This window comes from Oncorhynchus mykiss, chromosome 11 (genome assembly GCF_013265735.2).
Source record: "Oncorhynchus mykiss isolate Arlee chromosome 11, USDA_OmykA_1.1, whole genome shotgun sequence".
Lineage (NCBI taxonomy): Eukaryota > Metazoa > Chordata > Actinopteri > Salmoniformes > Salmonidae > Oncorhynchus > Oncorhynchus mykiss.
In genome coordinates, this window is record NC_048575.1 from 63,244,517 (window position 1) to 63,259,391 (window position 14,875).

The window sequence follows — 14,875 nt, forward strand, 5'->3', positions numbered from 1 at the left end:
GCAAAGTGGGTGGGGTCATATCCTGCCTGTTTGGTCCTGTCCGGGGGTATCATCGGACGGGTCCACAGTGTCTTCCGACCCCTCCTGTCTCAGGCCTCCAGTATTTATGTTGCAGTAGTTTATGTGTTGGGGGGCTAGGGTCAGTTTGTTATATCTGCAGTACTTCTCCTGTCTTATCCGATGTCCTGTGTGAATTTAAGTATGCTCTCTCTAATTCTCTAATTCTCTCTCTCTCTAATCTTCTTTCTTTCTCTCTCTCTCTCAGGACCTGAGTCCTAGGACCATGCCTCAGGACTACCTGGCCTCAGGACTACCTGGCCTGATGACTCCTTGCTGTCCCCAGTCCACCTGGCCGTGCTGCTGCTCCAGTTTCAACTGTTCTGCCTGCGGCTATGGAACCCTGACCTGTTCACCGGATGTGCTACCTGTCCCAGACCTGCTGTTTTCGACTCTCTAGAGACAGCAGGAGCGGTAGAGATACTTTGAATGATCGGCTATGAAAAGCCAACTGACATTTACTCCTGAGGTGTTGGCCTGTTGCACCCTCGACAACTACTGTGATTATTATTATTTGACCCTACTGGTCATCTATGAACATTTGAACATCTTGGCCATGTTCTGTTATAATCTCCACCCGGCACAGCCAGAAGAGGACTGGCCACCCCTCATAGCCTGGTTCCTCTCTAGGTTTCTTCCTAGGTTCTGCCTTTCTAGGGAGTTTTTCCTAGCCACCGTGCTTCTACACCTGCATTGCTTGCTGTTTGGGGTTTTAGGCTGGGTTTCTGTACAACACTTTGTGACATCAGCTGATGTAAGAAGGGCTTTATAAATACATTTGATTGATTTGATTGATTGATTGATTGATTGATAAAACATTTTAGAAAATGGGTCAGTGCCGTTATTCTCCCAAGGTGAATTATTGAAAGGTTTTGAAAACATATCAATCATTTTGACCCTTACCTATTTGAGAAAAAAATATTTTCTTGTTAAAAAAAATCTCTTTTTTGAGCAATTATATTAGTATAAAATAATATAGTTTCCCAATTATTTTGAGCGTACAATATAACTCAGGATTTGAATTGTTTTATTAATGCAGTAATTTTTACTCATCTTTATCAAGGGCTGTCAATAATTTAGGAGCCCACTGTACATCCATATTCCAGTGTCCTCTTCATCTGATAAGTGCTGCTTTGTATTCCAGCAGAGATGGGACACTGGAGAGGTTGTGCTTCCTATGAATATACAGTATAACACTGTGAAATGCACCTCATTCTGAGAGCCTCTTGGCTAAAGCAAGTCATCTGTCCTCCTGCCCCTCTCTGCCCTGCTTTATAACCAACTAGATCTCACGATTTTATCAATGACTTCAGATTCTGACGTTAATCCACGTTTTTCAAAATGTCAAATTTCGAAGTTGCTCCGGAAACATCAAATATCAAAGCATTTTTGACACCCTTGGACTAGGATGACTCCTCCTGCTCATCATCGTTCCATTTCTCCAAACATCACATTTCAAAGTTAAGGGTTAAGGTTAGGAATAGGGTAAAAAAAATAAATAATAATAATTAGTGTCTTCCAAGTCATGAGATTATGTCCATCCACCACCCCAATCCACAATGCCCTAGCAAACCCTAGCCTACTTGATGGTAATAGCGCTCACTGTTGCCCCTAGTGGACGGATTTGAAGGCCTTTCTCAACGTCCTCAGTACCTGGACAGACATTCAAATGCTGATGCTCCAGATACTCAACTAGTCTAAAGAGTGCCAGTTTTATTGCTTCTTTAATCAGTTTTATTGCTTCTTTAATTAATTTTCAAATGATCAATTAGCCTTTTAAAATTATAAACTTGGATGTATCATTGGATCACAGGAGTGATGGTTGCTGATAATGGGTCTCTGTACACCAATGTAGATATTCCATTAAAAATCTGCCATTTTCCAGCTACAATAGTCATTTCCAACATTAACAATGTCTACACTGTATTTCTGATCAATTTGATGTTATTTTATTGGACAAAAATGTGCTTTTCTTTCAAAAACAAGGACATTTTAAAGTGACCCCAACACATTCCTCTCCAATTGAATGCTCCAGAAAATGACTTTACAATTTTGGCTTATACTCAGTTAAAATGAACCACTTTAAAATTACGTCTTCATTTCCGCTCACATGTGTTGGGGTACACAAGGTTATAATTGTCCCATAATAAAAAACAAATGATCCCAAATTATAAATCCAATTTTTTAACAGTACACTGTGGGCTTTTGGCATCTCCAAAACTTTAAAAGTACAGTAAGATTGATCCAGTTAAGTCTGCTATATTTAGGGCCAGCCCCAAGAGTCCGTGTATAATAATCTAACTCCCATGTGGTGGTGGGCTAAGCCTATTTACTCATGTTGCCTTTAACGTCATAGCAGTACAGTATTACATGATATTCAGTGATTGAAATGACATCATGCCATGTTGATTTAAACTGCTTTATTTCTAAATGGAGGGGAGAGGGAGGGAGTCCAGGGTCAAACACAGCAGGGGAAGAAGAAGAAGAAGAGTCCAGGCAGGTCACAGAGGAGCAGGGAGAATGATGATTCAATATACATTGAGATTTCATGGCCGCCCTGTTGCCACCAAAAGTTCTATGACAATCACATTCTAGAATGCAAGAGAATGTTATTGTCGCAGAACGATTTGTGCCAACACAGGGGCGGTTGTTTGCTGAGCTCCATGGTTATGCAACCACAGACTGTTATAGCGCCATCCATCAGCACAGTAAAGTATCGTACAAACCAACATTTTAACTGTTTAAGAAACAAGTAAAAAAGAATACATACAAAAATAAGCTGCAGGAAATTCAAGGACATTCAAATCCACATGACCAATATTGTAAAGGATTTTCTCAATTCATGACATTTATCTTCTGCATTGACTGAGTTCCGATAGAAATAACCCCAACTTCTGCATACATAGGTCTACTCCTGAATCATGTTCCTCTGCTCACATTAAGTAAATGAATCTCATTCGACATATTCAGATTTTATACAGTGTTTACTCTGTTTTGTTCACATTAGCTTTGCCTTGCTTGGAGTGCCCACCAGGAAGAAAAAAAACTATAAATATGAAACGAACAGAAAACAAAAACTGCTCAAAATAAATAAATAATACATATAGCTTATCCAATCACAGCCCTTCGTTAGAGCATGAGTCCCTCTCTGTCTGTGTCAGCTGGTTTCCCAGGGCTCTTCTGTCCCTCGGGGGTCACTAAACGGCCATGTTTGAAAGGACAGAGTTCCACAAAATGCAATTTTCACCACAAAATGCAATGTCAGCAACTAACTCTTACCTCACCGTTGATCTTACTCAGATCCTTAACAGTTACCATAACCATAAATGAAGACCAAATAGATAATGTGCTTGCTAAATAGTTCTGGTATATCTCCCTTTTGTCCATTCTAGTAGGCCATCTAGTGACTAGTGTCCCTCAGGGAGAGCTCTCTGGACAGATTCTCTATCACCACATCTGTTTTCTGTGCTTACCAGTGTGAGGACATCCACAGTATACAATAACAGCCAGATGGTACCACTAGAAGTGGATCATTAGCAAACACACAGTACTCATGCAGGCTCTTATCAAACACAAACACACACACACACACACACACACACACACAGTCTCTCGCACACACACAAGGGTAAGCAGAATTTCCCACAGGAGCGTAAAGGGGTTGTTGCCGACAGCCCTCGTCCCATAGTGTCATAACACAGCATTCACAATTACAGATATAGCCTTTGTGAGGGAGAAAAAACAAAGAGCATCTTGACCTGTCAGTCTCTGAGAAATACTGTACATAAAGAGCAACCATAAAGAGTCACAGTACCTCTCATAAATAAAGGAAAGTGCCAGATAGAAGTCCAGTCAGCCAGTGCAGGCACATTCCCAAATCAATCAATTAATCCATCTTTCAATCATTCATTAATAAAGTATTACATTATCTTATGGGATGAATGTCCTTCCAGAAACAGTTGAGGATATACATGAGCTTTCAGTGTTATAATCAATATCAACTAGTTTTTTTGACACAAACTGTTTGAAATGTTTGTGTCAGGCCAGGTAGGTGGCTGAGTTCCTCCTCTCATTAACATCCACTGTTCTGCTCTGTTCTGTTCAATGGGGAGAAGTGTGTTCGGTAATAGCAATGTCCTTTCAGGCTGAAATCAGGTGAATCCACTCAAACAAAGCTAGCCAGTCACTGTCCAGTGTCTTTAATATTAAAAAAAGACTATATTGCAAAAATCTCTTAACGTCCGAATTTGCTTTCCTTGTCCCAATTTGGGAAAGTATTTATTCTCTTTACAATGCAATATGCCTTAAGCACTTGGAATTGTGCTAAATAGATGAAATGTACAGACCCAATCCATGTTGATGTTGATGGAACAAGGTAGACCAGTATGAACATGCATCGTTCTGGATAAGAGCGTCTGCTAAATGACTAAAATGTAAATGTAAAAAATGTGGAAACAGAGTGTAGCGATATTGGGGGAGAGGTAAAGCTGTACCTTAAAAGCTCTCTGTGAGGCACTCTGAATCCCAAATTGCACCCTATTCCCTACATAGTGCACTGCTTTTGACTAGAGCCCTATAGACCCTGGTCAAAAGTTGTGCACTATAAAGGGAATAGTGTGCCATTTGGCATTTAGAGAGTGTGTTAAGTGGTTTCTTCTCTTCATCTTCTTTTAGTCCACCTGCACCGACCCAGAGCTGGGCAGGTGGAAACAAATTCCTGATCCTTTATTTTGCATTCACCTATATCCTTTGTTTTTCAGTGCAGATGAAGAAAAACACACGAGTAGAGGAACCAATAATAGACCATTGAGATGCACCCGCTGTCCTCACAGAGCCAGAGGCAAGGTATGTTTGTTTTACAAAGGTGTCTTTCAAAATATAGCCTAAGCCCGACACTACAGCAGTGGTGGGGATCAGCGTTTGAGAGGGAGTTGAACAGTAAAAGCCTTGTTGTTGTATCTCTCATGTGGATAACATCTCTACTGGAACGCATGCCATTCCTGAGGCAGGAAAAAAGTAACTATGCAGACATAAGTTGAGAGACGACTTGGGTCTTGTGTATTCCTCATGGTTCTGCCCTCTGATAGAGAGAGGTACTTAAACAGGCTGACAGGTATTTGGGTTAATTCTCAGTCCTCTATCTCTCCAAAACATCATCTCCTCACGTTGTTCTGTTTCGTTTTTCAGGCGGCTAATTAAAGGATACTGTATTGTTTTAAAGAATGTTGTGTGTAGATCAGGAGTTCTCAGTGAGCAGTGGTGTATAGGGTTCCAGGAACATTCAATACATTTCCTGGTTTTCCCAGAAATCCAGGCTGGAGGACTCTGGAATTCCTGCTTATTCACTCCTGATTCTGGGAATCTTCCAACAGGGATTTCAGGAAAACAATGGCATTTATTGAACGTTTAAATAATTTTACAACCCTAGTGGTGTACTTCTGTACACAAAGGTTTCTCAATTTTAAATTAAACAGATTTCCCAGACAACCTTAATATGAGTCAGTCAATCAGACTCTGATGAGAGCAGCGCTACACTGTCATTTTACCAACAACAACATGTCCTTAATGTCACGAGTGACTAAAAAGCCAAAATGTCGTTTTCTTTCACTCCTCTCTTCCTCCTCTGCATCCACTTTCTGTGCATAATATGTGATGCTCACACCTTAAAACATCCCTCCTACCTTTTAATAAAATACCATGGTCAGATTAGTACACAGTATCATTCTACAGCCCCCCAGAGTAGAAGTCACTGAACATATATTGCACATACTCTCCCCACACTATGTCCTTGCAATGGGCCGTCACAGTTCTCCAGGTAACAGCTGGACTTCTGCAGATACGCACCAAGGGACTAAAACAAGCCCTTAGAGAGTTTCTTTCTTACACAAGGTCTTTTTAACCCTGTTGCAAGGTGAGCTTTTCTACAGCTATTCTGAGTCCGCCTTCTATTTGGAAAGTCAGCAGCAGTTCACGGTAGAATCGGCAGCCCTTTGTAATGTCCTCAATTAGAATCTAAAATCAGTGATCATTTTCAAAAAAGGACAGAATATTTGTGCTGTTTTGTAATCCTCAACAGGTTTAGAGGGGGATGAAAAGAAGGGACTGACCTTACAGGTAATCTGTTTAAGGCCCCTTTACTAAAAGAATGTTGCCATTGGTGTCCTTACAGATCAACCAGTCTAGAAGAAGGTGCCCTTGGTGTTCTTACAAAGGATCTTCTTGAAGGCCTTCCTGAAGTCCTGGTTGAAGATGGTGTATATGACGGGGTTCAGACAGGAGTTGCAGTAGCCGATCCAGAAGAAGAACTTAAAGAGGGGATCAGGGAGGGCGCAGGTCTCAGGGCAGATGGCCTGCAGTGAGTAGGAGAAGAAGAAAGGGAACCAACAGACGACAAACACTCCGATCACCACGGCCAGGACGAATGTGAAACGCTTCTCTCGGTTCACCATGGCTTTACGACGTGCCGCTCCTGGAGTGGTGTCTGGCTTAGACCTCCTCCCCGCCACCAGCAGAGCCCCCTTAGATGTGGCGATCATGTCCCTGTACTTCTGGATGGTGGCAGGGGAGTGGATGCCAGGTGAACCCGCCATGCTAGGGGTGTTGACTCCCCTCCTCCCCCCTCCCTCGTGCTCCATGTCACTGTCAGAGCTGTTTGAGCTATCCCCATTATTGTTATACTTTTTCCCCTTCTTACCCTTCTTCCCCTTCTTCTCCCCATCTTTGGGTTTGGCCTGGGAAAGTGGGGGAATGGTGGAGGAGGGAGAGGGAGAGACTGAGGAGTGTGAGGGACCCATGGGTGAGGTAGGAGGGGAGGTGGTGGTTGGGGTTGGAGCTAGGGATGGATCCGGAGGATGAAGAAGGTTATTGGGGGTGGGAGAAGAGGGGGGGGTCTCATTGGCCTGGTCAGGGGACAGTGATGGAGTAATAGCCAGGGTGGGTGGTCTGATGCTGGAAGTTTTATGGGGAATAGCTGGGGTTTCCCCTCCCTCCTCCTTCCCGTTGGCTTGGTTCCCCCGAGGGGTTTGACTTGGGGTGGCACAGCCCACCCCATCCTTCCTGGGCTCGCCTGGCGGGTTCTGTGTGCGCTGCTTGGCGATCTGGTAGATCCTCATGTAGACCAGGATCATGATGAGACAAGGGGCGAAGAAGGAGCCAACAGTGGAGTAGAGAATATACCAGCGCTCGTCGTTCAGCTGGCACTGAGGCCCCCTCTCACTACCCTCGCCACCTGGCTCGCTCTTATTCAGCGACAGGAGAGGAGGAAAGGAGATGATGGCTGAGATGAGCCACACCACCACGATGGAGGCTTTGATACGCATGGGTGTGCGCTGGCGAGAGTAGGTAACCCGGCTGATGGACAGGTAACGGTCTAATGAGATGGCGCACAGGTGAGCTATAGAGGAAGTACAGAACAGAACGTCCAGCGCCAGGTAGATCTCACACCACAGAGACTTGAAGTACCAGTAACCCAGCAGTTCATTGGCCAGGGAAAACGGGATGATGAGGGTTGCCACTAAAATGTCCGCAGCTGCTAACGACACTAAAAACAGGTTCTGTGGTCCTCTGAGTGCACGGCTGGTCAGGACTGCGATGATGACAAAGATGTTTCCCACGATGGTAAAGACTATCATGAGGGTGATAGCCGTAGCAAAGAGCGCCGTGGCTTCGGGGGAGTAAGGGGCCAGTTGCAGGGAAGAGACGCTCTGATTGCAGGGAAGAGATGAACCGCTGGTCGAGCTATTAGTGTTGCCCAGCTCCACTGAACATGCACTATCCAAGGGTGATGCCATGACTAACACGATGGTGGTTCATAAAATGTTGTAGTAATCAATATGTTTGTTTTATAGTCCTTGAGGATGGCTGAGGTAAAATTATATTTAAAAAAAAGTAGTCCTATAGCTGAGCTTGTTTATGTTGCTGTCAAAGCATTCACTGAAAAGTTTAGGGGGAAAATATTAGCCTATAACTGATCTTTCTACAGCCTATAAAAAGTCATAATTTCGTGTTACGTGTTATCGCAGTTCATTCACCTTCTCCTTCCAATTTCATCATCCAAGTCCATTCTAATCAGTCAAACGCTAAACTATGCCAATGGAGTGCGCCAGTGGTCAATGGTTTTCTATTCGAGTGCGATGAATACAGTAGAGCGCAAATATATTTCCCGTCGATCTGGGCTATGTGGAATACCTACAGTATGAATTTAAACCGCTCAAACAATTAAAAGTAGTCCAGCACACAAAACAGAATGGATTGTAATCTCACAGCTGCTTGATTATTTTGATATTTTAAAGAGGCGGAACGTGATTGCAGGGCGGTTACAGAAATAGCCTTTCAATCTAATTTCTGACTATGATACAAGGCGTCACAGGCGAGATTGGGAACAGGTTACAACCACCTTTTCCTCAGTAGGATAACCACGTCAGATGTCAGTGCGCGCACCTTTTCTCCCTCAAAACCCCGCTGTCTCTTAGCAGACGCAAACAGCAAGGCTATCTAAGCATATACAAGCTGTGCATGCATGTAGGCTAATTTAAAAACAAATTATTCTAACAAATATGGTTTGAACAGATGTAGCTCATACAATGGTTGAGCTTCAGCAGACTAACTGGCGTGTTACCAAAATATGTTCTCACATTATTCGAGTAAAGTGTACTTCTTAAATAATAAGTTGTTTCTGAATGGCACTAGGAAGTTAGTCTTTATGTTGTAACTTGAGCACGTCCTCAATGTAGCCAAAAAAAGTTCTTTAATTTATGAAAACAAAACCGTGTCCAACATAATTCCAAGTTGCGCATTGAGTCCATCACCCAGAGTCGTTGCTTTGCTGTTTCAGTTTCCTCGTGTTTCCCCGTTACTAGAGCTCATATCTCGGTTTGGTAGGAATGTGTGCGAGTGTTTAGTATATCCAAGCGCAGAAGATGCGCAGTCATGCTTTGGCTGGCTCGTGGCCCCTGGTTCGGTCTATTCGCGCAGCGGTACTCCTGAGTGCAGCGCCTCGTTGCCTCTCCCCTCGAGTTTATCAGTTTGTCTCGCAGCAACGCGTGCATCTCCAGGAGTGAGCGTGACCGCGAGCCCTGGTCTAATAACGGGAGCGCCTCTCCTCTCCTCCTCGCGCTTCTCCAACCCGAGTGATGTCAATACGGTCGTCATGAGACCATGCCATCTCTCTCTCTCTCTCTCTTTACCCACTAACACACTGTCCATCGGTACGCCGTTATATCTTTAATGTAAAACACTGTAGTAGAACCCTTCCGCTATGCTTTGGTCAATTAACTCTACAGAATGCATAGGTCTCAGGCTAGAACACACTCATTTATCTTTCTACACAGACCTACAGTGTGAGTTTCTTATTCTATAACCACCACCAACATCATCACCACCAATCAACATCATCACTATTGAAATAAAGGTACAAAATAATAATAACATTATCATCACCTTCATCAATCATCATCATCATTATAAACATCACCCTCCTGATCATGATTTCATTGTTGGTTCCATAATGGGCTATTGGCTACTCTGTAAAACCCTATTGTATGCTACCTTATGTTCCCATGAATTCCCATGAATTAGCCTCTTGACCCTTGCTTGATGAAGACAAAACACTGTTGTTAGTGACATGGATTGATCAAATGCTTATTGTTCAATAGTGAAGAGAGTGGAATCATATTAAACTGACACACATACAGAAGTGTGCATTGCAAGCTTGTCTCATAGACTCGACGCAACTGTAACAACTCTCCTCTTCTTCTGACGAGGAGTAAGAGATGTCGGACCAATGTGCAGTGTGGTAGGTGTCCATTTTAATATACAAAACTGAACACTACAAAAAATACAAAATTACAAAATGAATGAACAAACGAAAATCGAAACAGTCCCGTATGGTACAAACACAGACAGAGGAAACATTAACCCACAACTCAAAAGTGAAACCAGGCTACCTAAGTATGGTTCTCAATCAGGGGCAACGATTGACAGCTGCCTCTGAATGAGAACCATACCAGGCCAGACACAGAAATCCCAAAACATAGAAAAAGGAACATAGACAACCCACCCAACTCACGCCCTGACCATACTAAAACAAAGACATAACAACAGAACTAAGGTCAGAATGTGACAGTACCCCCCCAGAATGTGACAGTACTCCGGCCGCAAAACCTGAACCTATAGGGGAGGGTCTGGGTGGGTGTCTGTCCGCGGTGGCGGCTCTGGCGCGGGACGTGGACCCTATTCCACGGCAGCTCCGGAGTGAAGGGCGATTCCGGCAGTGCCGGCATGACGGGTGATTCTGGCAGCTCCTGACTGACGAGCGGCTCTGGCAGCTCCTGACTGACGGACGGCTCAGGCAGCTCTTGGCTGACGGACGGCTCTGGCAGCTTCTGACTGACGGACGGCTCTGGCAGCTCCTGGCTGACGGGCGGCTCTGGCAGCTCAGGACAGACGGGCGGCTCTGGCAGCTCAGGACAGACGGTCGGCTCTGGCAGCTCAGGACAGACGGTCGGCTCTGGCAGCTCAGGACAGACGGTCGGCTCTGGCAGCTCAGGACAGACGGGCGGCTCTGGCAGCTCAGGACAGACGGGCGGCTCTGGCAGCTCAGGACAGACGGGAGTCTCTGGCAGCTCAGGACATACGGGAGACTCTGGCAGCTCAGGACAGACAGGAGACTCTGGCAGCTCAGGACAGACGGGAGACTCTGGCAGCTCAGGACAGACGGGAGACTCTGGCAGCGCTCAGGACAAACGGGCGGCTCTGGCATCGCTCAGGACAGACGGGCGGCTCTGGCAGCTCAGGACAGACGGGCGGCTCTGGCAGCTCAGGACAGACGGCGGCTCTGGCAGCTCAGGACAGACGGGCGACTCTGGCAGCTCAGGACAGACGGGCGACTCTGGCAGCTCAGGACAGGAGGAAGACTCTGGCAGCGCTGAGCAGGCGGGAGTACCTGTAGGGAGGAGACGGAGAGACAGCCTGGTGTGGGGGGCTGCCACCAGAGGGCTGGTGCGTGGAGGCGGCACCGGATGGACCAGACCGTGGAGGCGCATTGGAGGTCTCGAGCACCGAGCCTGCCCAACCCTACCTGGCTGAATGTAGCCAGATTTTTGTTTAGACTTTTACATCTATCCCTGAGTCCAGATTGGTGCATTTTACAGGATCACACACACACACACACACACACACACACACACACAAACACACACACACACACACACACACACACACACACACACACACACACACACACACACACACACACACACACACACACACACACACACACACACACACACCTTGACCCTCTCTCGACTCTATTTACGCTACCTAAGATTAATTGCTTTATGTTTTGATGTTCAATATCGACTAAGAGTAAAATCTAGCAAATCGACACCCACACAGAGGCATGCATTTAACAGTGTATAGATGTATAGTGGGAGTTGGTAGTTACACACACACACTCACACACAGTATGCCATGTTCTCATTACGGGTGTCAACAATTGGTGGGTGGTTGTCGTGAGGCCATAATGTTTGTTTCCCATTTTCCATCGCCCACACAATGTCAGTTAGGCGTGAGAAACTGTCCATAGAATTAGATTCCTAACCAACTCATTCTGATTCCATGACCCCAACCACAAGCAAATAACTGCTTTCGTTCTGTTCAATGCCAAGCGTTCTAAATACAAAAAGCACTTTTCACAGGAGAGTGCTCTCCAATCAAGTGTTACCTGCAGTCGTGTGTGAACTACTGCGGTTGGTAAAACAGTGAAAGTGGATTCAGGAGGTTATTCTACACAATTTTCAGCTCTCACACACCCACTCCAAATAAGTCTATTGGAAAAGAACAACCCCACACACTCCAAACATATCTTAAAGAAATATCTGTCACGCTTCACTGCATATTTTGTGTCACAGAGCGACGGAACAACCGATTTCGCATGTGTAACTCTTGTTTCTCATTAAGAAAAAACTAGCTATTTGACTTTTTGGTGTGGTTCGTTGTGGCAGGTACTGATGTGCTTTTTGGTCAGAACAATTCTTCAACCAATAAGATTTTAGCTAGCTTGATAATCTAGCTAACGTTGCTTATAATTAAGTTAGCAAGCTTGCTTAACATTGACTACAGTATATGATCAAACTAGCTACATTAGGCTCTAGACCTACCGTTGTCATATTTTGTTTGAAAAGGTAAAAGGTCAGTGGTGAAACGTCACAACTTGGCAACTCGAGCAACAGTTTGTAATTTAGATTTGAAGTGAATTTCAAGTGAAACCTACCAGTCGGAACAAGACATTTCCGACAACTCCCATAGCTCATGAATGCAGCAAGTCTCAATGTCTGTGTGTTCTGAGGTAGGATTGGATAGATTGCAATCTCTGCAGCTGTGTGTCCTGTGTTAGTGAGCAAGTGAGAATTGTTAAAATCAAAACCCAACATTTAAGTAAGTCATGACGAACTCATTAACAAAACTCAATTTTGGACAAGACTGACTTTATGAACAAAATTATCCTATTTACACATTGTAGTCAAATTGACTACAAAGTGTAAATAGAAAGTGACACTAGAATACATTTTTATGACTAATATCAATGCCACATAGGACATTTTCTCAGATAAATTGTTTTAAACTGAGGAGATTATTTTAGGATTTGTGCTTTTGGAATAAAAATTAGACTAGAGTCAAACTAGACATGGTTTGAAGTATCCTACTGCTCTCTCAGGAAGTACCAATGGATTCCTGTCACTGATTGGCCAGAGAGCCAACTCACCTGGTATCTCCCAGCTGGCACATAATGTTCTGAGAACCATATGTTTCTTAGAGCTTGGTGAGTGTTGTTGTCCTATGGTTATTTTGCATACAATCTTCCCACAACTTTTTGGGAATGGTGCAGGATAGTTGCTTGGTTTCGGAACATTCTCAGAACATTTAAAGAACTTCATAAAATAATATAATTTTCTTGGTATTTCTTTACTATAACCAGAACGTTTCCTAAAGGTTCAAACATGGTTACATTTCATTTCAATTTTGGTCATATTCTAGGAACGTTCTCCAACTGGTTTGATATTGGGAACATTCTCAAATAATTCAGAGTACGTTAACGAACAACGTTCTTCTGTGGAAATGTCAGTACTTCAGCATAATGTTTCCTCATGGTTCTATTTAAAGTCATATTCTCACATTGTTCCGAGAACGTTAAGAAACAACGTTCTTCTGTGGGAATTTCAGGACTTCAGCATAGCGTTTCTTACAGGTTTCCTCATGGTTCTATTTAAAGTCATGTTCTCAAATTTTACAGAGAACGTGAAGGAAACTTTCCATAATAAATACAAGAAAACTTTAGTCACATTCAGACAACATTCTAAAAATGTTATTTAAAAAAATATACATCCCATTCTCAGCATCAACCAAACTCTCTAGATACACTATCATGTTAAGTGTGTTCAGGTGTGTTGACCGAACCCACTAGTTTCTTAATGAGTGTTTGTATCCTTTGAAATATGGTCTGTTTGAATAGACGAAAATGAAAAGCTTTGTATGAGTTAAAAAATAACAAGGCATGCTAGCTCCCTCCTGGTGGCACAGTGGACTAATTACATGGTTAGAGTCCAGGAGATCATAGATTTGAAACTCACTGACACCGTGCCACAATAAAAATAAATGTGTTTGCAGCCTCCACACAGACAGTGTGGGGAAAAAGGCGCAACAGTGCCTCTTCAACCTCAGGAGGTAGAAGAAATTTGGCTTGGCACCTAAAACCCTCACAAATGTTTACAGATGCACAATTGAGGGCATGCACCGCCCACAACCGCAGGGCACTCCATAGGGTGCTGTAGGTGTACTGGAGGGCAGGTAGTTTGCAACCCCGGTGATGCATTGGGCAGAAGAAATTTGGCTTGGCACCTAAAACCCTCACAAATGTTTACAGATGCACAATTGAGGGCATGCACCGCCCACAACCGCAGGGCACTGGAGTGCCCTGCGGTGACACTGCTCGCCCAAATATTTATGTATTCTTAATTCCATTCATGTACTTTAGATTTGTATGTATTGTTGTGAAATTGTTAGATATATATGCTAGATATTACTGCACTGTTGGAGCTAGAAACACAAGCATTTCGCTACACCCGCAATAATATCTACTAAACAGGTGCAATACAATTTGATTTGATTAATGCCTAAGCAAATTCATTTCCATGTGTCCTATTTGTGCTTGGAGTTCAAAACATTTAACACAAACTAATCTAGCAGAGTTCTAAAAATTCAAATTGAAACATTTACTCCGAACATTATTTAATAACCTATCATTTCCGTTCTCAGAACATTAATAAAACCTCAGGGAACCATTTGCCATTGGACATTATTATACTTTTTTTGCATTAGTGCGTCTTGCTGTTGTTTTGGTCCTGTTGAGTCTACCACTCGAGTCTACCTATAGCCTGCTCTCAGATCTGTTTGTACTGTCTAGCCAACTCCTATGGTCCACAGGGGCTATAAAACACAAACAGAACTGGGACCAGACTAATCTGCCTCCACAATGTCCCACCTGTTTCCCAATGGCCTCCAGGTCCCTGTCACGCACAAAGTCCTCCCTCAGCTGTACCCAGGTGAGCCTGGTGCTGTGCGGGTCCGAGAACAGCTGGAAGAAGCCGTCCTGCGGCTCAAAGTTACTGTCCATATGGACCAGTTCCGTGTATCTGTGAAGATGGATACATAAAACAGCAGACAAATAATTATTCCAGACATAAGATCAAATTGATATACAGTATCAAACTATGGTTGGCATTTGACAATTCATTTACATACATTATTTATGTATTCTTAA

General features: G+C 43.8%; 1 protein-coding gene across 1 annotated transcript; it reads right to left on the reverse strand.

Annotated features, from left to right (window-relative positions):
• Positions 1-2,010: 2,010 nt before the first annotated feature.
• Positions 2,011-9,252, reverse strand: adra2b (adrenoceptor alpha 2B). The gene has a single exon (XM_021621844.2). It carries the CDS (start codon positions 7,845-7,847, stop codon positions 6,237-6,239), a length of 1,611 nt encoding a protein of 536 aa, XP_021477519.2. The 5' UTR covers positions 7,848-9,252; the 3' UTR covers positions 2,011-6,236.
• Between the last annotated feature and the right edge of the window lie 5,623 nt (positions 9,253-14,875).

What these genes read in the sequence shown, in the direction of transcription:
- adra2b (XM_021621844.2), bottom strand. Translation starts at nt 7,847, where the DNA reads ATGGCATCACCCTTGGATAGTGCATGTTCAGTGGAGCTGGGCAACACT.